At 32.3% G+C, this 27,512-nt stretch overlaps 1 protein-coding gene across 1 annotated transcript in view; it reads left to right on the forward strand.

The window, feature by feature from the left end:
• qin (tudor domain-containing protein qin) overlaps positions 1-27,512 on the forward strand; it is a 255,808-nt gene that overhangs the window by 170,936 nt on the left and 57,360 nt on the right. The window contains exons 27-29 of the mRNA XM_035358504.2: positions 3,928-4,078; positions 11,919-12,131; positions 22,871-23,016. Coding sequence (XP_035214395.1) covers positions 3,928-4,078; positions 11,919-12,131; positions 22,871-23,016 — 510 coding nt within the window. The remainder of the gene's footprint in view (positions 1-3,927; positions 4,079-11,918; positions 12,132-22,870; positions 23,017-27,512) is intronic.

A 27,512-nucleotide genomic window follows, 5' to 3' on the forward strand; every position in this document is an offset into this window, starting at 1 on the left:
AAGTTTCATTTTAGTGATGAGAACGTTTTAATATAAAATGAATTACCATATTTGACGGCATATAAGAAGCATCTTTATTTAGAAGGCCACACACAAGGTAAAAAAGCTTCAATAGTCCGCGCTCTTGCGCGGTACCGCAATAATTTAAAACGTGATTTCTTTTAGTTCTCAACGTTTCGTAAAACCCAAATAAACAATCATTAAATGCAATTACCAAACATATTTTTATTAAGGAAAATTAACAAGCGGCAGGCTATTTTGAACATGATATGTAAATTTCAATAATGAATAAATGAATGAACGGCAAGCAATCAAACATAATACAAAATAAAGCAGAAACAACAAAAAACACAGATTCAAGGAAAACGTTGCCTATCATGAAATTAGACTTTAATCACTTTCAAAACCATAAAAATCCTTTTCACTATCATCGTCATCGAAAACGAGAATATCGTCATCACTAATGTTTCCGTCATCGCTAGTATCACCTTCTTCGAATAATGCATCGTCTTCTGTTCCATCAAGAGCATTACTGATTCCTCACTTCTTAAAGGACTTAAAAATTACTTCAGCCTTTACATCCTCCCAAGATCTTTTTACCCACTCACACACTTATGAAATAGAGGGCCGCTTCATTCTACCTGAGGGTGTGAGGGCATGATGTGGCTCTCCTATCCACTTGTTCCATCGTTCTCGCACTTTTTCCTTAAATGGCTTATTCACCGATACATCTAAAGGCTGCAATTGGCTAGTCAGTGCACCAGGAATGACAGCTATCTGGGTTTTTAATTCTCTTGCTTTATTTTTTATGGTTTCAGTTCTATGGGCGCTAAACAGATCCAAAACCAAAAGAGAGTCAGAAAACGTATGGGCGAGAGTCCACCAGGTCGCCTCGCCCATACGTTCTGTAACCACAGTTTCATTCCAGCTTCGTCCATCCAGCCTTTCGGATGAACATGAACAATTACACCCATTGGAAGTTTTTCTTTCGGATGAGTTTTTCTTTTGAATCTGAAAAACGGCGGTAGTTTTGTGCCATCAGCACAACATGTTAGAACTACCTTATATCGGGTTTTTTCATGACTGTGGTTTTTATGGTTATTGATTTAGACCATTTAATACTCACAGTCTTGTTGGATGGTACATCAAATGCGAGTGGAATTTCATCCATATTTCCTATTTGACCGAGATCAAAAGAAGTTTTTTTCATTTATAACAAACCTATGAAATGCTAGTATTTTTTCTTCATAATCTGCTGGCATTTTCTGTGCGCATTGATAAGCCTTGCCTTTTCATGAAACTGTAGCACCAGCCCTCAGACCCTGAAAAGTTCTGATTCCCATGTTTTTCTGCAAATCCTTTGGGCTCGTTGATTATCATTTTGGTTGAAACACTTATCCGAGATTTCCTCTTATCTATCACCCACATTTTTACAGCATTTTCAAATTCAGGCCAAGATGGAGCTGGGCATCAAAGGTTATGTTTTTGTTTTTTTAGCAGTTTCAGTTGATTTTCCTGCAGTCGCCAAGTACGTATCATTTTTTCGGTAGGTGGTGGACCGAAATGCATTGCTGCTGCTCTGTTTCCATGCAATTTGGCGTAGTTTAATACTCCTAGTTTATACTTAATTGTATAGCTTAATCTCTTGTTTCCTGTATTCATATTTTCCAGGGTATTTTTTTAAAACAAATAGTTTTAAGCACCGATACCGACACGTTTATACAGAGTAGCACCGATACCAGCTGAGTCAAGAAAGTCTATGTAAAGAAGGAAAGGCTCCATAGACGTAATGTGACCGTTGAACCTGTTCGAACTTCGACATCAGCTTGAAGCTTTGGCGCTTTATGGTGACAGATATTTCACGCATGCACAAAATAATTATAGCAGATGTAGAAAACGTTATGTGTGTCTAGACCTTTATCCGGGCTAAAAATAGCATTCAGTATTGAAAGTTAACCTGTGTCCTTCACGTATAAGACGCAGGTAACATTTTTGAGACCAAATTTAGGAAAATAAAAGTGCATCTATATGCCATCAAATACGGTAATACCTTCTTTTAAATAAATCATAAATGAATTTCATGAAAAATTATCTCTCGTATCACTTTTTTTAATATACATCCTTTGTTAGAAAAGTTTCTGGACTAAGGTCATAAAAACAAGAAAATTGCATTTACCAAGTAATCATCCTAACAAGTAGTCTCCTTGGCTATCTATACACAACTGCCAACGTCTGTAGAGCTCTTGAAAGCAAGCAAGGAAATCTTAAACTGCAACGTTTTGAAGCTCATTTGTCACAGCCTGTTGGATGTCTGCAATAATCTTTATGAAGCTTTCCCTTCAGACACATTTTTCTTCACAGAAACAAGAAAAAATCACAATAATCTCTGACACAAATGTGGGATCATGTCTGGAGCTATTATATAGTTTAGGAGAAATTCTTTGTCTTTCCTCTTTCTGCTCATCTGTTAGTGAGTGAAGAATGATTCTTGCATTAAGTTTCCATTTCCCTAAATCTTCACATAAAATCATATGACACACATCATGATTCAAATTCAGTTCTGATATTATATGCACAGTTATAACACGGTCTTCTTACAAAACTGTCTTACACGCTACACGTTTGCATTAGTATGTGGTATAGATGGACAACCAGCTCTGGGATTGTCTTGCACTGAGTCTCTGCCTTCACGAAATGTTTTGTGCCACTCGAAAACATGATTTCTTGATAGGTCCTTGCAGAATATACTTGCTTAATCATGTTCCTTGTTTCGCTAGGAATTTTCCGGAGCCTAACACAGAACTTAATGTTCGCTCTTTGCTCACAATGTGCATCTATTGTGTCCCTCTTAACGAATGTGACAATCTGAACACTGTGTTGCTAAGCACAGCCCTGCCACCTAGTAAAAGTTTTGCATGGAAACATGACCAAGTCATGTCAAATAAGAATGCATACCAGGTAACATAAAAACAGCATTTGTTCCATTTTAGTACTGCAAACTCAGGAGAAAATAAATAAATAATAATTAAAAAATAAATAAATAAAAATAATTGTTGTCCTGTAACTTTTCTGACAAAGGATATAAAACCCCAATTTTTAATTTATGTTAAGTACCTCTAATGTTGAAATTGTTTCTATAAAATTTTGTTTACATTGTAAGTATTTAAACTGGAATTCAAATTTAAAACATAAAAACTCCATAGCTTCCTTTTTTAAATGCCCTGTATATATTAAGCTCTGTTGTACGTCACCATAATAAAAGAATCATGGTGACATATGACTGATTTAATGTAATTAATCCAGGGGTATGAAATTTTTTCCTGAAAAATTTTGTGGTAATGAAGTGTCTTAATTTCTTATTATGGGCTGCCATATAATGGCTCTTATATTTCAGCTATTCCCTGAATTATTCTATTTCGCAGTATTTCTGAGATCACTTAATACAGTTTTTTTTTTTTTTTTTTTTTTTTTTTTTTTTTTTTTTTTTTTTGTGTTCATTCCTATTTATTAGTTAATTTTTTTTAAATACTCTAATGCAAAATAAAGTTATATCAAATTGATTTTACGAAAACATGGAATCAGTAACTATGAACATTAGCTTGAGTGTTTCAGAGTATTTGCTCTGAAGCTTGTAAGGTATTCACAATGCACTCTAGAGTCTATTTAATTTAAATGAAACTATGCTGTTTAAATAAATATAATAATGTATACAAATGTCTTACAATGTTGCTCGCTTTATGTTGAGTCACAGTGCATATATCTTGTACTTCGTATGCAAATGCATTTTATTGTCAGAATTTTTATTAATTTTGTATTTTCAGCTGCATTAAATAATTCTTAATATTTTGTATCTCTTATTAATTTTGTTCTGTGCCTTTCTGTAATAAATAACTACAAAATGTGTAATACAAATGAATGTTTTTAAAGGCTAATGGATGATATGCAGAAAACATATGAAAATATGGAAGGAGATCTGATAGACTGTACAGTTGGTAGTGCATATGCTGTAATGAGTACTTTTCAGAAGAAGTGGTTTAGAGGAACTGTTGTATCTAAAATCTCAGATGACAAAATACAGGTATTTTTGTTGTATAATTCTAAGTGTAATTATTTGGAGGGTCTTCCATTAGTAAATATGAGTTGCTGTTGTTTTTAAGCATTCTGTAAAATAAATAGAAGTATGACTAACAGAATTGGGGGCGGATGAGAATTTTCTGAAATAACTGTAAATAAAGTTATATCTAAAATCCAGATGCAGTGCCGAATTTTAGTTTAGTATTTGGCAAATTTAGTTAAAAAATACCAATAAATGAAATGGATTGGATAAAAAATACCATAAAATGAAATCTTTAACATCAAAATTGTGTGTAAATGAATTATGCAGTAAGTTCTTTTAGTGGTTACAAAGTTAAGGCCATTCATAAAATAACTTCTTATAGAATCTTTTTATATCTTGACGTATATCTTGATTATATTTTGTTTTAATGTGTGTGTAATCATTAGCTCATAAGGAGGATTTCTGATTCAGTAAAGGGAAGTATTAGTACCAATAGGCTTTACGGAACATCATATGAAATGGATGATAGTAGAGCATGATGATTAAATCACTGATTTTTTTTTATTTGCTGATTAATAATCAAGGTAAATATGTTCAGAAATAGTTTATTTTATGTTGGTTATGAATTAATGGCAGGAAAAAGGCTACAGAATTCTTATTTCAAAGCTTTACTAGCAGTTATTGCAGTAGAATGATGGTATGATGATTTATTGCTGTATTACTAACATACACAGGAGAAAAACCACTCCATTCTCAAAGCACTATTTAAATTTTGCTATTAAAATCTGAAAGCTGACAAAAAATGAAATTTTAGACCAATATATTTAAAATTTACTTGAAATGCAGAAAGCCTGTGAGTTTTGCTATTAGGTCGACACATCGAAGAAGAAATACAGGCAAAACTGAGATGCAATACAAGATACCAAGAGCAAAATGCTAAAAACATTTTTCATCACATAATAATGCCGCCCAATAACTCACACCTCCTAATAACAAGGATGAGGGTAATACCAATGGGAAGCCAGTATGGCAGATTTTCATAGGCAGGCTAGAGGCAGTTTCAGATTATAAGAGATGTGTTGAAAGGCAGTCCCCTCGAACAAAAAGCAGCAACTGCCTTGTTTCAGATGGTCTGGTAGATAATTAAGGAGAGTAGCCATTCTTTGCTTGAAATTTTGTCATTTTGAGATGTGTTATGTGAGGGAAGCGAGAAAAGTTTCGAACCTCGATGTGGGAGAAGTGTTTGAGGTACAATTTCCCATGAATTTTCTGCATAATTATCTCTTTTCTGAATTCTATGTTGCAATTTATATTTTAAATATAAAATTAGTAACACAACAACCTTGAATTTGGCATAGATCTATGTCAAGATCTCAGTTGATTTTAAGGGCAAGCAGGTAAATGTGCCTCTTTGTCAGGAGCAAAGAAATCTGCAAGACTGGAAAGCAGTCAGGTCATGATCTTTTATTCTAGTCCCGTCTAATCAAAGAACACTACTAGAGTCGTAATTCTTCCAGTAAAGGCTTTATAGTGGTACAGTGTAATTCCAAATAGGGCACAATTGAAGGCTTTTTATCATATCTTGAGTGTTAGATTATTTTATGTACAATTTAAGTAAAGTGAAAATACAGATCAGGAGTGTTCAGATCAGGAGTGATCAGACAACCAAAGGCTTAAAAGCTATTAAATGTGGGTAGATCATAAGTGTCATGTTTCATAGAATTTTTTGAGGATAATAGCAGGGCTGTCTCCACTGTTATGAAGATAATCCTGCCTGTAAGCTGTATAATTGGCGATGCTAAATATACTATTGAGTTTAAGATGAGTTTTGTTTAGTAGAAAGACATCAAGGTTATTTTGGAAAAGAAATTGTGTTACTGGAAGGTGCTGGTTTTTTAAGCCATTTCAATTGTAGAAAACAGTTTTCACGTATTTGAAACGCTGCATATTCGTATAACAGTTGGTACTGGTGTGGTTAATCTTTATTAAGAGATTCATATATCTTTAATGCCTCGAAGGCGACTGCCATCTTTTTCGTAACAGTATTACAAAAGTCATCGTAGAGATCGTAAATTGAAGATATGAAAGAGATGAATTTGTTAAGGTTTTTCTTCAGATTTTTTTTTATCATTATTTCTCATAAATCTTGTATTTTTATTAGATTTTTTACTATTTTCTGTAGAATTAGCTTTAATATTAGAATTATTACTGACTGCATTAGCATAAGATAGATTAGAATTTGTTGATTGGTATACATTTTCACGTGACAAATCCTGAGCTTTTGGTTGGTTGTTAGAAATTAAACTTGTAGAAGGAGCTGTTTTAATGGCTTTCTTTTCAGTATGATTGACACTGGAATTATTTTGATCATTTCCAGGGCATTTTGGGCATAGAATAGATGATGCTGGATGTGAACCGATACAAAGCACACACAAAGCATCATAATTTGGTGTGCCCTTATAAGGGCATTAATCAGTAATTACTAGTCGCAGTATTTTGCCTGCATATTTATTTGGCTCTTGAAAATTTGCATTTTTTTTCATCTGGGATAGAGTTTTCATTAAGCGGAACTTTACTATCCAGAGTACTGAATCGGTTAGTGGTTACCATTTTTGGCTATTTACCGCCCTGTGAGTTATGTCTAGTTTTCTGCTTGGGAATAGTTTTGCACTTATCACTTTCTATTTTTGTGAGTGAATATGGGCTGGTAGGTGTTGCAACTGAGTTATTAGAAGGACTACGGGGAGGTGTAGTATGAGTATTGTTTTCAAGTATAGCTAGTATCTGACTTTTATTGTTTGGTGAAGTACTAAGTGGTATTTCATCATCTGGTATTGGTTTATTAAAAATTGAAGTGTGCATGTGAATTTCATCCTCTATTGCAATTAAATTTTTGCAATCAACAGGGGTAAGGCCTGTGCCAAAGTTATGCATCTTACAGTAGTCACTTTCTAAGTCAGAAAGTCGATTTAATCTCCATAAAAAGGGGAGCCGATTGGGTGGTCTTTAGCTTTGACACTCTGAGCGCCACTCCTAGTCAACATTGTGCGATCACGTGATGCCCAAGAGAGTCATATATGCCAAAGATATACTTGCATAAAAAACAAGAAATTCGATGATGAAGAACGAGCAAAATTTTGAATTTATCTCTAAGAGCTTAGTGTTCAAAGTAATGATCAAATGATGAATGATGATATTGGAAAGCAGCAGGCATAATAGTTGTATTTGTACTCCACAGTATCGAGAATGAGAAGGTAGTGCCATCTATCAGCTAAAATATTATCAAAATTGAAAAACCTAACAGAATTTTAAAGGCATTGTGAATGACTGGATTGGACTTTGTTATTAACTAAACAATATAAATCTTTGTGAATGTGAAAAGCTTCAAGAAAATCTAATTGACCAGTTGAAGAAGCTTTTTGAATGATTTTTGCAGACCCAAAGTCAAAATTATGATTAAATTTCCAACAATGATTAGGTATCGAATATTGCTTAATTTCGTCTTTTTGGCCATAAGATTCATGTTCCTTGATATAAAACATTACTGCTCTTTTAGTTTGGCTTGCAGATTTCTTTGCTTCCAATGAATATATCAGATTTAAGTAAACAATTTAATTAATTGTGATAAATGGACAAATACTTGTGTTATTTTGAAACACTAGAATGTACTTTGATGATTTTCAGAATCACTTTCCTGATATTTATTGGTGTAAAGGCTGTAAAAATTATTAGGAATTTTTGAAAGGTTAATCTGTTAGGAAAGTAGTTGAAGTGCATTTTGAAAGCATATATATAATTTGCTGATTCTATAAAATAGAGCAGTTATAGAATGTGCTTATCATGTGACAAAAATGTATCACCAAAAAGTTCTGTCTTCATCACATTTAATGGCATGAATCCTGCTTTGCATGGTGAAACAACTAGTTTCGTTACCTCGTTAGAATTAGAAGGTATTTTACCTAGTATCCTTTCAAAAGATAAAAAGTTTCTGTTAGACCTAAAGTCAAAAACCATCAAATAAATAGTCATTTGTCTGATAACAGAAACAGGGGGCAGAACTGATATTATAAAACTTTATGCTGCATATTGTAGGATTTTATATTAATTAACTAGCTATTATGAATGGAACCTTTACTATAACTTTGCACACTAGCTATTGTATAATTAAGCTGAGAGCTTCTGGTAGCCTCATCTTGCTGTCGTTTGCTGTGGCTACTTCTGCCAAGTTTATTTTTGGCTTCACCACTTTCTAGCTGACATTTAAATACATGCTGCTTATTATCTAAGTTAAGTAGTCTAGTGTGTATTTGTAATCTCAGGCTATGTTAACTACATTTGAATTTAATTTTATTTATGCCAATTTAAATATCTGTAAGTAGTGAAGGTTCATCTATTACACAAACAGTGCCTTTCTATTAATTTAAGATTTAAATATAAAAATAATAAAAAATTTAAAAAAAAAAAAAAAGGTTATTTTGATCTTCTTAAGATTTGGTCATTTGTTCCTGACTAGAGCAATAATTCTCAGTCTGTAGAATCTTCCAGACATTGACACTAGCTTCTATATGCAGCAGGACAGTACAATATTTGGGATAAGAGAGCGTTAAGAACAGAAATAATAAATAGTGTCAAAATGTGCATTATATTGTATGGTATAAATTCCATATTTCTATCATTTATTTTGCTGTTACTATATGGTATGCTTTGGTTACAGTTTCATTAAATTTATCATGATGCAGCTCTTAGAAGATTGTATTAAATTAGGTGCATTTTTCCTGCTGGGGGTTTTTTGGCTTGCAAAAATGCAAATAATATGCCTTAAATGTTGCAGTGACACCTTGATTCATTGGTTTCATCAAGCATCATATTAGGTGAAAGAAAAGTTATTTGTACATTTCCATTTAAATCACAGAGATCAATTTAATGATCTAAGACATTATATAATATCAAGCATGTAATAATAATTGAAGTTGCATAAGTTCTGTCTGTAGTGGTCATCTGCTGCTAATCGTAGTTGAATAATGTAACACTATATTACAAAGCTATGTATTACAAATCTGTTATCAACACAGTCTTAAAATCTAATCCAATTTCTCCAAAATAACGGGCTGTTATATGATAAAAATATAACTAGTGAGAAAGTGAACTAATCTTCAAATGAACTTTTTTGAGCAATCCTTTTTTATATGAATGCCAGAATACTGGGAGATTATGTTTTGATAAATCTTTAAAGCTGGGTTTAAGATTTTCTGCCTGCTATATAAGCACTGCTTTTATTTTGAAATCCTGTGTTATATTTCCACCTAATAACAATACAAGAGACTTTCTTTTGAAATTTTGCATTAAAAATAAATTGCACAGAAAGGAGCCTGACTGTATGACTGAATAATTTTTGTATTAAAAAAAATAGTGAAAAAAATTTTAGGTTCTTTTTTATTTTGTTCACTTACTATTCATTTTTTTAAAAAAAATTGAATTAAATTAAATCTGTGAGCAAGTTATTCCGTGTTTATTGTATCATTTTTTCTTAATGTCGAACTGTAATAAAGAGTTAACAAAATTAATAAAGCAGATAATTTTTACTAGGTTTTTCAGTGTGCATGACTTTATTTCTATTTGATATACAGTACAAAGTCTAAAATCTAGATGTCTAATATCCATAATGATCTAAAACTCAAACCCCTAGATCACCAATAACTTCTTCTTTTTTTTAATAATTTTTTATATGCTTTACACTTATGAATTTGATATTTTTTTTATTAAAAAAAACACATGAAGAGTCCTATTTCTTAGTTTCACTTTGAGGCTAACCCCAACCTGGCAAATCATTAGTTATTATTTTTTGCTTTCATAACCCACATGACTATCAACACACTGCAGCTTGAGAAATGTCTCATGCAGCAATATCTAAACACTTTTTCTTTTTTATAAGAGTAATTGAATATCAAAGAGTATGGTAACTTTTATGTATGCTGAATGATGATTACAGATTTAAACCAACTCAGTTGCGAAGTGTTGAGTGTGCTAACAAGGAGAAATTTGTTTCCATATGCAAAAAAGATTTTCTAAATGATACTCATAAGTCAAAAGATTATATTTATTGCTGTTTGAATTAAGAATGACTGATTTGTTGTTCAGATAAGCCCAGGATTTGTGCTAGAAACGGTGTGGCCGCACTGGACATTAGAATTTACGAGAGACTAAGTTTTTAGAATTTACTTAAGCACCAAGCAACAAAATTAAGGACGGGAAAATTTTTAGAATTTAGGGAAGTTCTTGGCAACAGAATTTCAGACCCGCAAAGACTGTGCTAGGACAGGCCTGGATAAGCCTTAAGTATATAAGGAAACCTATTTATTCAGGATTAAGATAAACCTTAAGCATGTGGAGGAAATAGGTATAAATATAATAAATAACTAAAATAATTCAAATTTAACATTGTCAACATGTGACAGAAGCAAGACAAAGTGTAGTAAAACATCTTTAGTTGCCAATCTCATGATACATCACTAATAATGTATTCACTAATAATAAATCACTAATAGCTAGCTAAATTTTATGATGAATGCTGCAAATTTGAAAGTTTTCAGATATCATGAACAAAAAGAGAAATTCTTCAGTTAATAGAATTTTAAAAGAAATGTGGAAAGTGGTAATAAATGAAGATGATAACATGATTGCAATATCACCTACCCAGTCATTAATCAATTAATAGACAGCAAAATTTGTAGCATGGTTCTAAGTCCAGAAAATATCACTATCCATAGTGAAGAAAGTGACAGAGAGGTAACAGAACGAGAAAATTTCGACTGACAATTTAGTGGGAATTCTTGACATGGCAATTACAGGACTTGAACAGTGAAACTTTGTAACTACAGAAAAAATATTTCTGTCTACAGAAATAAAGAGAAAATAACACAAAGTATAGCACAAAGTGTATTAGCACAGAAGACAAAGCAGATTAAACAACTACTATGAAAGAAATGTTTAATAAAGCAAACAAATAAAAATATTGAGTTTTTTGGGGAGGGATGAATTGTTTAAGGGATGTTTCATCATGAATGCTTTGTTATCTCATAAATCATTATTTAATATTTTTAATTTCTGCATGTTGTCTTACTAAATTTTAAACTCATGATCTAATAATATCCAGAAAAATCCCAAATCTGGAATTGTTGAAGTCGTGATAAGTTTGGATCTCGAACTTTGTTCTGTTAACTTTTCTTTATTACTGAAGAGATAATGAGTACTGATTTAATGAGTAGCTAGTACTGTAGGTTATACAGACTATATTAGGTGAGGATATTTGTTTGCAAAGCAATATTTAATTTGGAAGCTTGGGAATTGGAATATAATTATTTTGGGCAATAGCCCCTTCAAAATTTTTATGTGTTTCTGCGCAAAGTCATATATTTTGAAAGAATTTGCTTCTTGTATTAGGCTAAGCAAAGCATTTTTATTGTTCTGATAAATTATCTAAAACATAATATGTGTGTTTCCGTGGCTTGCATTAACATCTTGTCAGAAGAATGGATCTGTAAAATCATAGTTTCAATAAGAATTTATTCAGTCGTACGACGATTTTGAGTAAAATAAACTTCTTCATAGAAATTCTTTTATATATATTTAAGGTTGAGAACTTATAGAAGTTTTTAAATCTACAATTTTATATTTACATATTTTTATAGTTATATTTAGCATTAATTCTAAGTGTTCATTTATATATTTACATAAATATCACATAATTAATTTGATACTGTTGTCTGTGCTTGTAATGTTGATTTAGTATACATAGGCTGTATTGGTATAATGTACATTTGCTTTCAGATTAGAGAAATTAATTTTAATTTTCTTTTCTTAGATTCATTATCTTGATTATGGCATGACAGAAGAAGTTTCTAAAAAAGGCATGCGGAAGTTATTGGAAAAGTTTACTTTTGATGAGGCATTTGCAGTAAGTTGTCATCTTGTTGGAATCATACCTCCTGGTGGAAGTTCAAAGTGGCCTAATGTAACTGTTGAAAAATTTAGGTTACTTGCTGCTTCTTATGAAATATTGCTGTTAACTTCTAAGGTATGTGTAATCAAAAGTCTAATCATTTGAACTGAATTTTGCCATAAAAGTTACTAGAAGAGTAATATGAGTGTATGTATTATGTGGTTTCTTTTTTTTTTCTTTTTTTTTTTTTTTTTTTAATATAATGAATAGATTTCTTGTAGCTAAGCTTAAATTCTTTGTGATGTAAAAATGAAATCCATTGAATTTTACATAAATGGATAATATTAAATGCAAAACAGCTCAATATAGTAACAGTGCCATGTGTATAAATGTTATTGTTGAATTAAAGATTTTCTTGGGTTTCATTGAAATAAAAATTTTTATTCTGAATTTGGTCAAAAATACTAAACTTTTATGACTGATCAGATATTTAAGGAGATTTATGTTCAGTCTTAAAATGCATTTGTTATCATAGGTTTATAAAGAACTGTATTAGTGATTAACTTCCATTTGATGCTGAGACACTTACAGATGAGCATGCAATATAATTGATCCTCTAATCAGATCACAACCATGCAGCAGATTGAGTATAGGATCGAAGAGAATATGTTTCAGCTTGAATATTATGTAATTATTAAAAACTGTTATTATAAAACAGTAAGGATTTTAATTCATAGTGTTTTATGTGTGGGAATGATACTGATATAATATTACAGGTTACTGTTATAAATATACGGAGTAATAAGTAAAGTCCCCCCCCCCCCCCCCCATTATCACAATGGAGAGTGAAACCTAAAAATTTTTAATTTAAGAGCAAAGCCTGCAGTCTTCAAAAACATTTAACATTTTATAGAAAATGTGGTTAGAAGTCTTATTTTGCCTTTCAGCCTAGTCTTGAAAATAATCATCTAAAGTATTGAATAAAAAAATAAATAAGTATTTGTGGAATAAAATGATTATTATTAAACTAATGACTAATAGCTAGTTTAAATTAGTATTGAATATATTCAAAACTTCTTTATTTTTGACTGTTTAATTCTTTCTTTTGGTTTTTAACTGCTATAATATCAAGACTCTGGGTAGAAAGTTTTCTAGAGATGCGATTCTGAAATCTCATAGTATAATATAGTAATGATTAACATACAGTAATATAATACACAAAAGTGCATCCTTCTGAGTATGAAAAATGATCACAAGTAAATACAGAATACATGATGGAATGGTTTCCATTGTCAGATAATGCTATAGTAAAAAAGTTAATTTAATTCTAAAATATTCCAGTTAGTTGAATGCATTAAGGCCAATTTTGAGCTCCGAGTGACTGTCGGTGAGCCCCTCGTCCAAGTGTCTCAAACCGAGTGAACGGACCTGTACTCTGATATATTGTTTACACCAGTCAGAGCGGACTGACAGCTTGCTTCCGTTTGTTTGCAAAATGGATACCAACATGCAAGTTGCTGTACTTGAAGTTTGCAAAGCAGTTTCCAATGAATTAATTTCTGTTCTATGCTTAAAAAAAAGGGGGGAATCAAGATGTGACTGTGTAGTTCACCTTAAAAAACTTTTAAATGAACTTGGGGGTGAGGATGTCCAAAGTTACAAAAACTTCATCAGAATAGGTGAAGGATAATTTGAAACTTTATTGGAAATGGTCATTCCACTTATTTATTTAAAATATATATATATATCTTTCAAGACGCTGTGCCAGCAAAATTAAAACGCAGATAGCACTTCAGCTTGTGGGAACGGGTGTCTACTACTGCAATATTTATTTCAAAGGCCAAAATGTACAATCGGCATATTCCAGAAGTGTTTGAGGCCATTTTCTGTGTATGTGGTTGAGTGAAAATTATGAATCTTTTGCTTGAACCCTTAAATTTTAACATGTTAATAATAGCTTTATACGCCTTCTGTTGGTGATTTTTATTTTAATACTTCCAACTGATCGCTTGTAAATGAAATCTAATTTGTGGTTCAAATAAAAAGGAAAGTCCATAAAACGAAATTTCAAAATTTTAGAATATATTTTATTAGATGTAATTGGTCATGAGTAGAAACTGATTTTTTGAAGTTTATATCAACAAAATAAAATAAATGTTTGCTCTTCCACTTATTTTTTTTAATTGAAAATAAAATATAATTTAATTGTTTTTTGAATAAAGAAAATTCTGAAATAAATCAGTTTAAATTAAATATTTTGAATCTGATACCCTAATTTAATTTTCTTCTATGTTTTTTCTACAATATCAAAAACCTAAATTTATTCTGATCAGTAGTTATATCCACATTATATTTAGGTATTAGTAAACAATAGTTGTAATATTCAAATAGTGAAGTATCCCATAATTCTTCACAAGATGCATATGCATTAAAAAATACCATAATTAGATTATTGTTCCATATCGGCATTTTCGATATGACAAAAAAATTGGGCACGATGTCTCTGCAAACACTGTTTGGAGTTACTGCCCAGATAAGATTTTCAACTGGTTCAAAGTAGAAAAGGACTCGCTGACTCATCTCCCTTACGTTTCTATTTGTACGAAGGGAACGTTTACATTGTCAAAGTAGTCATAGTGAGGGGCTCGCTGCAGGTTGCTCAGACAGGTGTAAACTGGCCTTTAATTATATAAATTTTTTGATTTGGAGATTTGGAAGAATTTTTTAATGGGAAGTTTAGAAAATTAAAGACCTGTGGAGCCCACCAGCGGCCGAGCGGTAAAGTCGCTAAACACTGGTAGTTCAGTCCGAGGTTCGAATCCCGCGAACGGGCTGGCTGCATGGGTGTTTTCGTGGTTTTCCCCATGTGTAACGTGTATACGAGCCAGTTTCTCTTAGAAAGTCCTCCACGAAGGCGTCCCTCCCCTTAGGCAGATAGCCCTAGTGTGCTTTGCCATAATTAAATACACCACACCATATGAAAAGACCTGTGGAACCATCATAAAGTGTCTGTCAGACTGTGATTAGAACAAATGAAAACTGTAACCAAGCAGTGTTTTTTAGACTGTTAAAGCTTGAATCATACTCTAAGCTTCCAACCAAAAGAACTACTAAAAAAAAGTTACTTTTGTATTTATTGCCTCTAAACTTGCATTTGTAGTAAATATGGAATCAATTTTAATAAAACTGTATGTAACAAAAAGAAGCTGAAATTTAATGAGAAGGATGGAACTCCTCCCTTTTTTTTTTCTTTAAATGATTTTTTTTATTGGGTATCAATGTTTTGAATGAGTTCCAGAATGTAAGCGAATCACTTATCTTTCGACAAAATTTGGGAATTGTTATTTTAGGCAATTTCACATCAGACACTTGCTACAGATTTGCATCTGTATTAAGTGATGAATTTGGAGATTTGGAAGAATTATTATTATTATTATTATTATTTATTTATTTATTTATTTATTTATTTATTTTTTTGATTCAGACATTGTAAATATTTGTTTGCCGTAAATCTCCAAGTTATGATTTTTTCTTGTTATTGGTAAAGAACTTGATCTACTAACTTTTCTATTTTGATGTCCATCAATTTAAAACTTTCAATTAGTCTTTTAATTGTTCTAATAAAGTTCACTGCCGGTGGCAGTTATTTCTGTTTTTGCAAATTTCACCTTTAATCTTGCAACAGAGTTTAGTAACTGATCCTCTTAATATTGAATGTTTTTATGTGTACATCTTTTCATGTATATACATAAGTTGGGGCAAAAGTCATGGCAACTATTTTTTTCTTGAAGATATCAGTCCAGTTGGAAAATGTGACATATACAGACGAAAGGACAAAGTCTTAACTACATGTGTGGACAATGAATAGCACTGAAATATTGTAACACACGAATTTATTATGGTAGTATACAGGGCAATATGGCCTTCACTGTTGCAAAAGAATGATAACACAATGCACATAAAGTTGACATCACAAACCTGGGCCTAAAGATCCTCAATGTAGTCCCCTGCTACTGTCACCACACGCTGCCAACGATGTGGGAGGTGCTGAATACCATCAGCCTCAGCATTTGCCTTATCATGTGTGAATCGGGTCATCTGTTGGCGCACAGCACTAGCAATGTCCTTTCGTGTTGCAAACCGCCTACCACATATTGGTTCCTTAATCTTGGGAATGAGATCAAAGTCACGGGGCAAAAGGTCAGGGAGAGTATGATGACTGCTCCAATTCTTCCCATCTCCAACGCCGGAGTAGCTGCCGTACACACTCTGCTTTATGTGGTCTTGCATTGTTGTGCAGAATTATTGCACTGTCCACAAGATCCGAACGTTTATCCTGAATGCCACGTCTTACCTGTCACACCAGGAAGTCCTTGTAGTACTGTGCAGTCACTGTTCTGCCATGAGGAACAAAGTGGCAAACATTGACACCCCTGACATCATACGTGACAATCACCATCAATTTGACTGGGGAAGGATTCTGACGGACCTTCTGCTGCCTTGGTGATCCAGGATATCGCCACTCCACAGACTGACGTTTCAGTTCTGGCTTGTATGCCCTGGCTCAGAATTCATCGATGGTGATTATTCGTGACAAGAATTAATCGCTGTCTTGTTGCAGGCATGCAAAATGGTCGGAGTATATTGCATAGCGCACCCACCTTTGAACTTCCGTCAGTGCATGCAGTACCCACCGCAAAGCGATTTTGTGTAGCTGTAGCTCATTATGCAATATCCTGTGGACGGTGCATTTCTCGATGCCACTTGACCTCTCTAACTCCAGAATGTCCGTCGTCTGTATTCATCATGAGACGCTCGATGACAGCAAGTGCCAAGTTGGTCCGCACACTCACCGGTCGTCCCGAACGTTGCTCATCATTGTTTGACATACATCCTTGCTGAAACTTTCCTACCCACCAAGCTACTGTACGATATGGTAGGGCATTATTCCCAAGGGCTTTCTATTAATTCACTGTGACATTCCATCGCATTTCTCCCTTGGAGAACGGCTATTTTGATGTAATCATGCTGCTCAACATGGGCTACTTCCATCTCCAACGACACTCACCAACTGATTGATTTCAGAGTACTCTCTACTTTCTCTTTCAGAGCCATCTGTTGTTCTACATACACACTATCCCTGCAGAACTTCCACATGACATATATACGTTTTGTGATCCGTTCACATATCTACAAGAAAAAAAAATAGTTGCCATTACTTTTGCCCCAACCCTCGTAGTATGAAGGTTCACAGGTCATTTTACTTATTTTATTTTTTGTTTATATGTCTAATTTAAAATTAATAATAATATGATTTCCAAGTATATTGTAAAAAAATATTTCATAGATATAAAATACAGTTCACATCCTGGCAAAGATGCCATGTTAAAAATTTTCACATCCTGGCAAGGACGCCATGTTAATTTTTTTTTCACATCCTGCAGGGATGCCATGTTAAAAGTTTGTTTTTCAAAGATAGACTTTTTTGTTTCAATAGAAGAAGTATCTAAATTGAGCCCATCTTTTCTTCCTGGATTGACTGCTTAACTTGCACATTGAAGTAGAGTTTAAACTAAGTAATCCATACAGTAAAGAGTCCATGCTGGACAAATACTAAATATACTAAGATACAACATTAATGACAAATTAAATAATTAGTCTTAAAGCTGAGTACATGTTTATTCACTACCTATTCAAGTGAATGGTCCTTTGTTTCCTTGTGTTTAGAAAGTCTAAAACTAAATTGAAACTTCTACCAGAAACAAGCTGAGGTCTAGCATACCTCTTACACACAGTAATTCTCTGATAAGTTTTTAAGGTTCTGTTTTGAACAGCAGTCATTATGACCAGGCTCTAAAGCGAATGCGTCCATCCTGTGTAGAGCTGCATAAAATCCCGTATCTTCTGTGACTAACACTGAAAAAATAGGAGTGGTCTGTAATCATTATTGGCCTTGTAAGAAATAGACTAAGCAAGTGGGCTGCGTGTGCGGTCCTCACGTATTAGGAATAAGAAGTTGGAAAAATCAGGTCATAGTCACATATGGTTTTTAATTTTTTAAAAATCATATGTGACTGTTTATATTGATATCTGTTTGGATTATGAAATTTACAACTTTAGTAAATAATTTTTAATAATTTCATGAAATTATTTAATATGTTTTATAAAATTATTTTATTCTATATTTTGTGCATTTAAAATAATATATCATAAATTGACGATATTGTCCAAACTCAGTCTAGAATGTGCATAACTGAATAATTTTAAATCAAATTGATGCTTATTTTATAGAAAGATTCTCCATTTACTTTGCTTTTATATTTAAAATTCTTTTCATAATCAGCTTAACAGTTGTAATTACTTAAAATGAACAATATCCTTCCCTCCCCAATAAATGCTATTTGGTGAACAGCCTTACAAAAAACAAAGGCTATTAATAATTGAGGAAAATTCAAGCTACAGAATAAATAATTTGACATTATTCTTATTCTTTGGTACAAATTTACCAAACTTGATTAAAGAAATTATCATTAATAAAATCTAGTATCTAGTTTGAAATGTCTAAATTTGCATTCAGCTGTTTGAAAATTTGGGTAAATACGACATATTTTTATTGTTCCACTGCATGTATAAATCTTTGTTTACAATGAAATAATGCATTGTAATTTGCAAAAGGTAGTTAATAATGGTATAAAAACAATTAGAAAAGAGAATTATGGTAATATTTCATACTTTCCCTGTTTACAAAAATATAATTCATGTAATTTTCCTAGATTTTAAACAGTATCCACACGATGCAGACAAGTCAGTTAATAGTCAATAATTGTGTATCTAGAGTTGGATATCCTAGCTTCTTTTTCAAAATACCAGATACAAATTTAGATAAATTTAGTTTTTTTTTTTTTTTTTTTTTTTTTTTTTTTTTTTTTTTTTTTTTTTCAAAATTTCAAACCATGTTTGAAATAAAAAAAATTTTGTTTTAAAGTAACATTATATGACAGTACAATTCTCAATATCAACTATTTCAGAATATTTTAAATGGAAGGCCTGTTCAATGAAAAGTTGTAAAAATCTGTTTCCAATTCAAAGACTTTTAATTCTATAGAAGTGAGGAGGAGTTTTCTTTAGCTTAAAAATAGTGAGATGTGCAACTGTATCTTACAGAGGCCATAGGCTTGATTCTACATATACACAACTAATTCTCAGTAAGTAGCTGAGTTTTTATGAAGTAGGATTCAAGCTAATGCGTGTTTGTTTATCCTTCACATTTTCAGAAAAAAGGTGTAAAATTTGAGACTTGCTTTAATGGTGGAGTATTTATAAAATTATGGAAACCTGTCATTAACAAAAGTTTATGTTAATTGGCATGATAAGCAAAATTAATTGAAAATGGGTAAACAATGATGAGAAAACATGAAAAAGGCAAGTTTTTTTTTTTTTTTTTTTTTTTCCTCTATATCCAGAACTTGTATCTCTTGTATATATTCTAACTAAATAGAGAATGGTCAATTCTTTAAACTTTTGTTTTAATGATTGGTGCAAGTTTGGGATGGGGTATCTTTCATGGCTTTCATGGCTGATGGGAAGGACTAGGTATTTTATTTTCATATATTTTTAAGGCTTATAAAAAATATATTGGCTTTTATGTATGAAATGCCCCCTACCATTAATTTTGCTTTTCTACTGTGAATTTCACTTTTTGAAGAAGGTATATTGTGATTGATAGTTGTTGAATATAGATGTGATTGTTTGTTAAAGAAGGTATATTGTTATTGATAGTTATTGAATATACACTGCTGGCCACCGTAAATGCAACACCCTGAAGGAAGCATGCAAATAACATGAAATTTACAACATGTATTAGCAGAGGTGAGATATGCAAATGATTAGCATTTCAGTGCAGACGCACATCATGTGCACCTGTGATGGCACTTCAAAGCACTGTTTAAGGCTTGGAGTTTTCGATGATTTCAAGTTCGGCAATTATGTTTTTCTTGTGGTTAAAAAAAAGGGGGGAAGATCAGTTATGCCTCGTAGTAAACAGCGATCGTCGTTTGATCAAGTATCCGAGTTCGACAGAGGAAAGATAGTGGCCTACTGAGAGTGTGGATTATCTTTCAGGGAAATCGGTAGTTATGTTGGACAAAACCAAACAACTGCAATGCGGATATGTGACCGTTGGATGTAGGAAGGTACGACGGACCGACGTGTTCGATAGTATCCACCTCAATGTACAGCTTCACGTGATGACAGGAACATTGTGCGCATGGCAGTGACGGATTGCTCAGTCACATCACGAACCATAGCACTGTAACGCATCATCCAGTGTCTGCGTGTACCATTCGATGCCGTTTACAGCAAAATGGTCTGCCCGCAAGACGTCCATTGCTTCGTCTACCCTTGACTCAAAACCACAGATGTCTCTGCCGCCAATGGTGCGATGAAAGAAGGATGTGGACGGCAGAATGGAATAAAATTGTCTTTACTGTCAAGTCACGCTTCTGTCTGGAACACCACGGTGGTCGGATTCGAGTCTGGAGACACCGTGGAGAGAGAATGCTGAACAGCTGCGTTATGCACCGCCATACTGGTCCTGCACCAGGTATTATGGCATGGGGCGGTAATGGATATCACTCTCGCACTCCTCTAATACGCATTGCCAGTACTTAAAAAGCCAGTGCTACATCCTCGAGGTGTTGGAGCCAGTTGTCCTTCCTTACCTTCAGGGCTTGCTCAGAGCCATATTTCAACAGGATAATGCGTGACCACACGTGGCACGCTTTGTCCAAGGGTTCTTTGTCAATCGCCAGATTGAATTGCTTCCATGGCCGGCTCGCTCTCTGGATCTTTCGCCGACAGAAAACATGTGGTCCATGGTTGCTGAACGATTGACCCAGATTACATCCCAAGCTGCACACCAGATAAACTTTGGCAACGTGTGGAAGCTGCTTGGTCTGCTGTACCCCAAGAACACATCCAAAGTCTCTTTGAATCACTTTGAATCAATGCCGAGGCGTGTGGCAGCGGTGATCTCCAACAATAGGGTGGCTACTCTGGCTACTGATTCTGGAAGGAACCACACTTCACGGAAATCTATAAATTTAATCATTTGGTACTTGGTCAACATATTATCTACTAAATAAATTTTGTTGTGATATCTCTTGTCTTTCTTGGTGTTGCAATTTGGGTGGCCAGCAGTGTAGATGTGATTCATTGTTGAAGAAGGTATATTGTTATTGATAGTTGCTGAATATAGATGTGATTGATTGTTGAAGAAGGTATATTGTTATTGATAGTTTCTGAATATAGATGTGATTGATTGTTGAAGAAGGTATATTGTTATCCATAGTGGTTGAATATAGATATGATTGATTGTTGAAGAAGGTATATTGTTATTGATAAGTATTAAAAAAAGTGGGTTGTAAATACAATGTAGTATTATAGGTATTACCTTTCAGAGCATTTTCTTTTTAAATGAGATAATCTTAATTTAGAAATCAAACAACAATTATAATCTTTGTCTGAGAAACAAGTAATAAAGAGTTTTCAAATGAGAACAATAAAGAGTTTTCAGAGTTCTTTCGGTAATAAAGAGTTTTAAATATTTAATTTAATCTTTTCATATAAAATTCATTTAACTTGAAAGGGGGAAAACTTAAAAATGTAGTTTTTGAAGAAATATTTCAAGATATGTGAAAGTAATTTTAAGCAGATGTAAAGTTTCAAGCTCTGTTGTATGAAAAAATAATATTGTTATATGTACTGATTTGAAGTAACAAAATTCTACCTTTGGAAATTTTTTTTATTTCACGTGTCTCTGACTGCCCTCCCTCAAAGGACAATCCATTACATTCTGTGTCAGGTAATATCTTCATTTATGATATTAATGATAGCATTATATCCTATATAATACATTTAATGTTTTAAGGAATGTTTAAACCATTATATTAATTTTGATTTTGCACTGTTGAATTTCTCTGGTTCTGGAAATATGACTTCTATTTTTAAATTGTTGTATATGATCAACATTTCAATTAACTTTTGTTTAATATAATAAGAAATACAGTTATAAAACTGTGTCTTAAATTATCTTAGATCTGAAGCTTTTGCATTATTGATTCAACTTTATGAAGAGAAAATAAGATACTTTTCTGTTAAAGCCATACCTTTTGTTGCTTTGGTGTGATGTATTTCCTGGGTGCCAAACTCTGTCAATTTAGTTAGACTTCTTTTGTGGCAATAATTGACTTTATTAAGATTGCTCTTGCAACCACATGTCTCTCTTTTACATTTATGCCTCTTTAAGCTTTTACCTGTCTTACGTGATTCCTTTTCAGTTCCTTTTTCCAATGCTTATCAGTTTTCTTATTTTTTGTTTTAGCTTTGCATATTTAATTTAATCATTTAAGGAAGATTAAATTTAGCTACTTTTTTTAATATTTGTTCTTATTTCGTGTTTCTTCTTTACTGAAAAGGATTTCAGAGGTGAATACCGACAAGAATTCAGTAGGAGTCAGAGTTTAATTTTTTTTAAAAAGGGAGAAAATGGGAGGGGTAAAACATCTTAATATTAAATGTCTAATAATATAAACAAATGGGAGGAAAAAATGTTTAGTATTGAACCAAAAGCATTAAGAGAGGAGAAATGCCTGGTATGGCTCTTACGTAAAAGTACCAAGAATAATATTCATATAGGGAAAATGTGAATTCCTTTTATTGAAAATATAAAACTAGTGTGATTATTGAGTTTAAAGGTGAGGCAGGTTTCCTGAATTGAAAAGTTTTTTCCTTTTTTGAGAGAAATTTATTGATGATAAGTAAACACAATTGTTATTCAGAAATTTTAATTATGTTTATGCGTATTTTATCATCAGGGCGAAATTGATGAGAGGAAGTCTTTGCCTTCTGATTTGCTGATTGAGGAAATCGTGAGAGGTGGAGCTCTTGAACCAACTAGAGTAGTATATAAGAGTATCACTACTGAACTTGTAAATAGTGGCTTAGCTTTACCTGTTCGAAAGTATGTAATAATTTAAGTAAATTCTTAGATATGTTATTTAACTGTTAGAATAAATTTAATAATTGGCTTTCATTAATAAGTTTTGATAGGTTAACCTGATTTGCTTATACTCCAGAATATGGTCATATGTGCCCATGCCAGAAATAATGGAAATAAGTTTAATTGTAATATTTCAACTTGTATTTGCTTAGAGTGCAAGTAATTGTTCTTCAGATATCTAAAAATGAAATCATGTTCAGATTAATAATATACAATTTAAGTGACAATATATGGAGTGCAGATGCAGTCATATAAAAATGTGTTTATTTTATAAAATTGCATTTACCTGTATTATCTGTCTCTGTTATTAAGTAATAAAGAATCTTGTATGTATGTACTTTGTATGTTCCTTACACTGTCGAAAAATGGCTGCACTTAGCGCAACTAAATTTTTAATGCCCGTAACTCCTTCACACGAACATGTGAATAGAATTTGAATTTATATATATATGTGTGTGTGTGTGTAATGAAAATTTGTTTAGTTGCAGATACTTTTCCATTTGGGTCAAGACAGGTACTGATACTGAGTAAATTGTAATAAAGCAAACAAGGATGTAATGCTGTAGGAATTTTGATTGAGTAGATACTGAGATATTTCATTTTGTAATGTTATAGAAATAATGGTAGCCTAGGTACTGAATATGTCCATTCATATAATGAATGAGAAACTTTGCAGCCGAAGCAGATAAAATATTAATTTTTTCGGTAAACATTGCGGCCACAAACAACTTAGCACTCTACTTAGTACTTATTTCAAAAACGTTTACATTTTGGATAGCTTTGCAGTAAGAAGTGAAGCAGCAATTTATCTAGGTCGAAGTGCATAAAGCAAGTGTTGTGTTCGAGATGAAATCTTAACTCATTAATGAGTTCTGAATTTTTCAGAATGAATTAGTTTTCTGTTTTTAATGCACTTGATTGGATAATTAATAATGCTGTAAAATTATTATTAGCTGTTTGAGTTTTAATTCCATTTACATCGCCAATGTTATGTAAGAGTCATATGACATGGATTAGTCTTGAAATGAAGCTCTGTGAAAAAAGATTTTACTATATTTGAAATAGGGAGGGGAAATGACCAAATTAAAATTAATCATTAAGGGGATATTTCTAATTTGAATTATAAATGTTATCATCTTTCATGTTAATTTCCAAACATTGATGAATAACAATTCTTGGAAAAATTTTTCTTTTCTCCCGTAAGCTAAAAGTAAAGCCTTGTTTCCTGCCAAAGTTGGCTCATCAAACTTTATAGAGAATTCAGATGTTTTTAAGTACTCACAGAAAGAACTTTCTGTGGACATTTCATCAGTTCTTCTTTGTACTGTATTACTACTGAGTGAAATTACTCTTATTATATCAAAATTGATTTATGCAACATAGTGCGTGTTACTTTACTAGTAGAAAAGTTCATTAATGGTGTGTGGCTTTCTGATTTTGCTAAATGTAGAGAAATGTTATAAGAAGCATGCAGTCCATTACCATCTCTCTTAGATGTTGTCACACTGGGTGCATTTGCAAATATTTTCCTTTGTTTGTTTTAAAAAAGTTAAATGTTTCATTTTTGTCACTATGGACTTTTGTCAAATATTAAGCTTCATTGATTTGTTTGATAAATTTTAATCCACAGAAGGCACAAAGGTAAAGTACTATATCCTGGTGATGGAATAAAGCCATATTTTATGTATTCAACACTCTGTTGTCTGCATTTTTTCTTCGAGCTTGTTTTATTTTACTCATGACTTCAAAATTATTTCCAGTTTCTTTTCTTTCTTTTTTTTTTTAAACTTTACTCATGATGTAAAAATTGCTTCCAGTTTATTTTTAGCTATTTATTAACTTTCATAATAATTAAAATGAGTTCTGGTTATTTTATTTAATATTAAACAATTTATGGACATAACGACATTGTCCACACACACCCAAATTAATTTTAATTTGCCAGAGACCTCCTTTGCAGTCATAAGTACCACTGTGGGTTCATAGGAACCACTTCAGGAATTGCTGGTTTACAACAGTTTTGAATGCAAGTGGTCATGGAGTAGAACAGGTGAAGCAGCTCAAAGTATTTCTTAAGTGGGTATTCGTTTAAAAAAATCTGATGTGTACACCACATGACTTCCTTGTGTGAAATATTAAATTATACATATTTTTTCCTGCATTTCATTTAAACTTATTGAGTTGAATTAAATCTACTTTATTGATAGAACAATAGAATAAATAGACTGTTTAAAATTCACTATATTTATTTACTCTATCGACATTCTGGTAAGAGGTTCAAATAACAGCATTTCATCTCATTCATTTTATAACTCAGAATGCATAAAAATTATATCATCTGAAAAATTATCGCTACATATTCTATTCAAATACTATAATAAATCTAGAAAGATATATAAAAGAAATTAAAGAAATAAAAAAGAACAGTTTTTCACAGACGATTCAGCGCCGCATACCTAATGCGCATCCGTAAACATTCTCCTCTGTCCGAGACAAGACTGGCGACAATATTTGTTCGTAATACGAAATACTTATTTCCTCAAATTTCATTAGAGATATATTTCTCATTCAATTAATTCTTTTCTCAGTTCGTGGTAAGGTAAAAGTATATAAAACATCTTCATTAAAAATTTAAAAAAAAAAAGAAAAGAAAAAACATGAAATACAGTTAAAACAATAAAAAAAAAAAAAATGTTTACGATTGAAATTAGTTTCTACACAAAAAGAAGCAATTCAGGCAGCATGTAACAAGGCAGATTTTTCGGTGCACAAAAATGAAAGTTTAATTTTAGTTCCACTATGGAAAAAGACACTGAAGGTACAGAAACTGAATTCACTATTCTACCAAGTTTCAAATTTAAACAAATATGGTTGCTATGGTAAAAAGCAAAATTTGACTTAGCTGCACTTAAACAACTTTTAAATTATTGATAATTCTACAACTCTTGCACGTAAATTAACTTTAAAGGCATAAAAACCTTAACCAAAAGATAAAAACAACATAATTCGATCATTTTTAAAGCAAAAATTGCACAATTTATCAACTTGTAAGAATAAAAAAGACAGCTAGCTCACGGAGCTGAGTAACATAGTAGGTAAATATATATTTATTTATATGCTTTTGGTGTGGCCGATTGAAACTAAAAAGAGAGGTGCACAACTACATATTATATTAGTCCTATACACAAAATTTCAATGTTCTGAGGCTACTCGTTGTTGAGTTATGCAAGATACATATGTATGTACATACAAATGCCATGGAAAAAAAACTTTTCTGAATCCATTTTAAATCAGTTTTATATTCATTTGGGGGAAAAGAGTCCTTTACTCTGTCCTTATGTACAGATGTCACGCAAAAACATCATTAAATTGCATTCGATAGTGGTCAAAATGGATATTTTCATTGAAATATGACACCCAGAATTTTTCTTGATTACAATACACCGTTTGCTTTGTACAAGGAAGTAAAAATGTGGCGCTCTCTTTTGTGTGGAATTTCAAGTACATTCAAAAGTCTTTAATCCGGACGTCCATAATTCAGAATGATCTATAATCCGGACCTCAAAGCTACAAACTAACACATGCGCATAATACCTTTACGCATGCGCGTAATATGTTTACGCATGTGCGTTTAATGTATAACAGACGGTATAAGCTAATCTAAAATTATCTAATTATCTATTTCAGTTAATGTTGCAGATTGCATTGTTCCTTAATCTTCTAATTGGATCGGGCTTATTATTTTTTGCAGACTGTTAGAACAATTTTATACAAAGTAAGCTTGAACTTTCAATTATGTCAAAAAGAATTTCCGATTCTGGAGCTACCAAAGGATCTACAAAGCGAAAGCATGTTTCAATGTCCATCAAACAAAAAGTGGAGTTGCTGCAAAAAATGGATAAAGGCATATCCTTTAATTCTCTAATCATTCCGAAATATGTTTATCAATTTCACGCTGCTCTGTGATGGGAGGGGGGGAATGCAGCGCGCGATGAACTGAAAGTTGATCTGCCAGCACTATCCTTATCATCAGAGCAGATGTTTGTATTTTATTCGGCTTATAATTCCTTATTAAATGTAGTATTTCATCTCAATGTACTCCGTCTTTGATATGATTTAAATCAAATTCCTCGTCATTATAAATATCACGAATACTTATAGAAAGCAAGTGCATTATTTTCAGGGTGAAATCTTATTCAGACTAAGTTAGTTTTGGTTTTCAAAGGATTTTGATTGGATAGTTAATATTGCTGTAAAATTATTATTGGCTGCTTGAGTTTTAGTTCAGTTTACATCACCAGAATTACGTAAGAGTCATATGACATAGATTTTTCTCGAAATGACGCAGTGCAAATAGATGTTGCTATTTTTAAAATAGAGAAGGGAAATTAATTTACGCTGCTAATTTAATCTTTTATATATTCTTTATTTTTCTTACATATGTATACACATATACA

This window comes from Stegodyphus dumicola, chromosome 7 (genome assembly GCF_044657685.1).
Source record: "Stegodyphus dumicola isolate Sdum_Otavi_A_Nest chromosome 7, ASM4465768v1".
NCBI lineage: Eukaryota > Metazoa > Arthropoda > Arachnida > Araneae > Eresidae > Stegodyphus > Stegodyphus dumicola.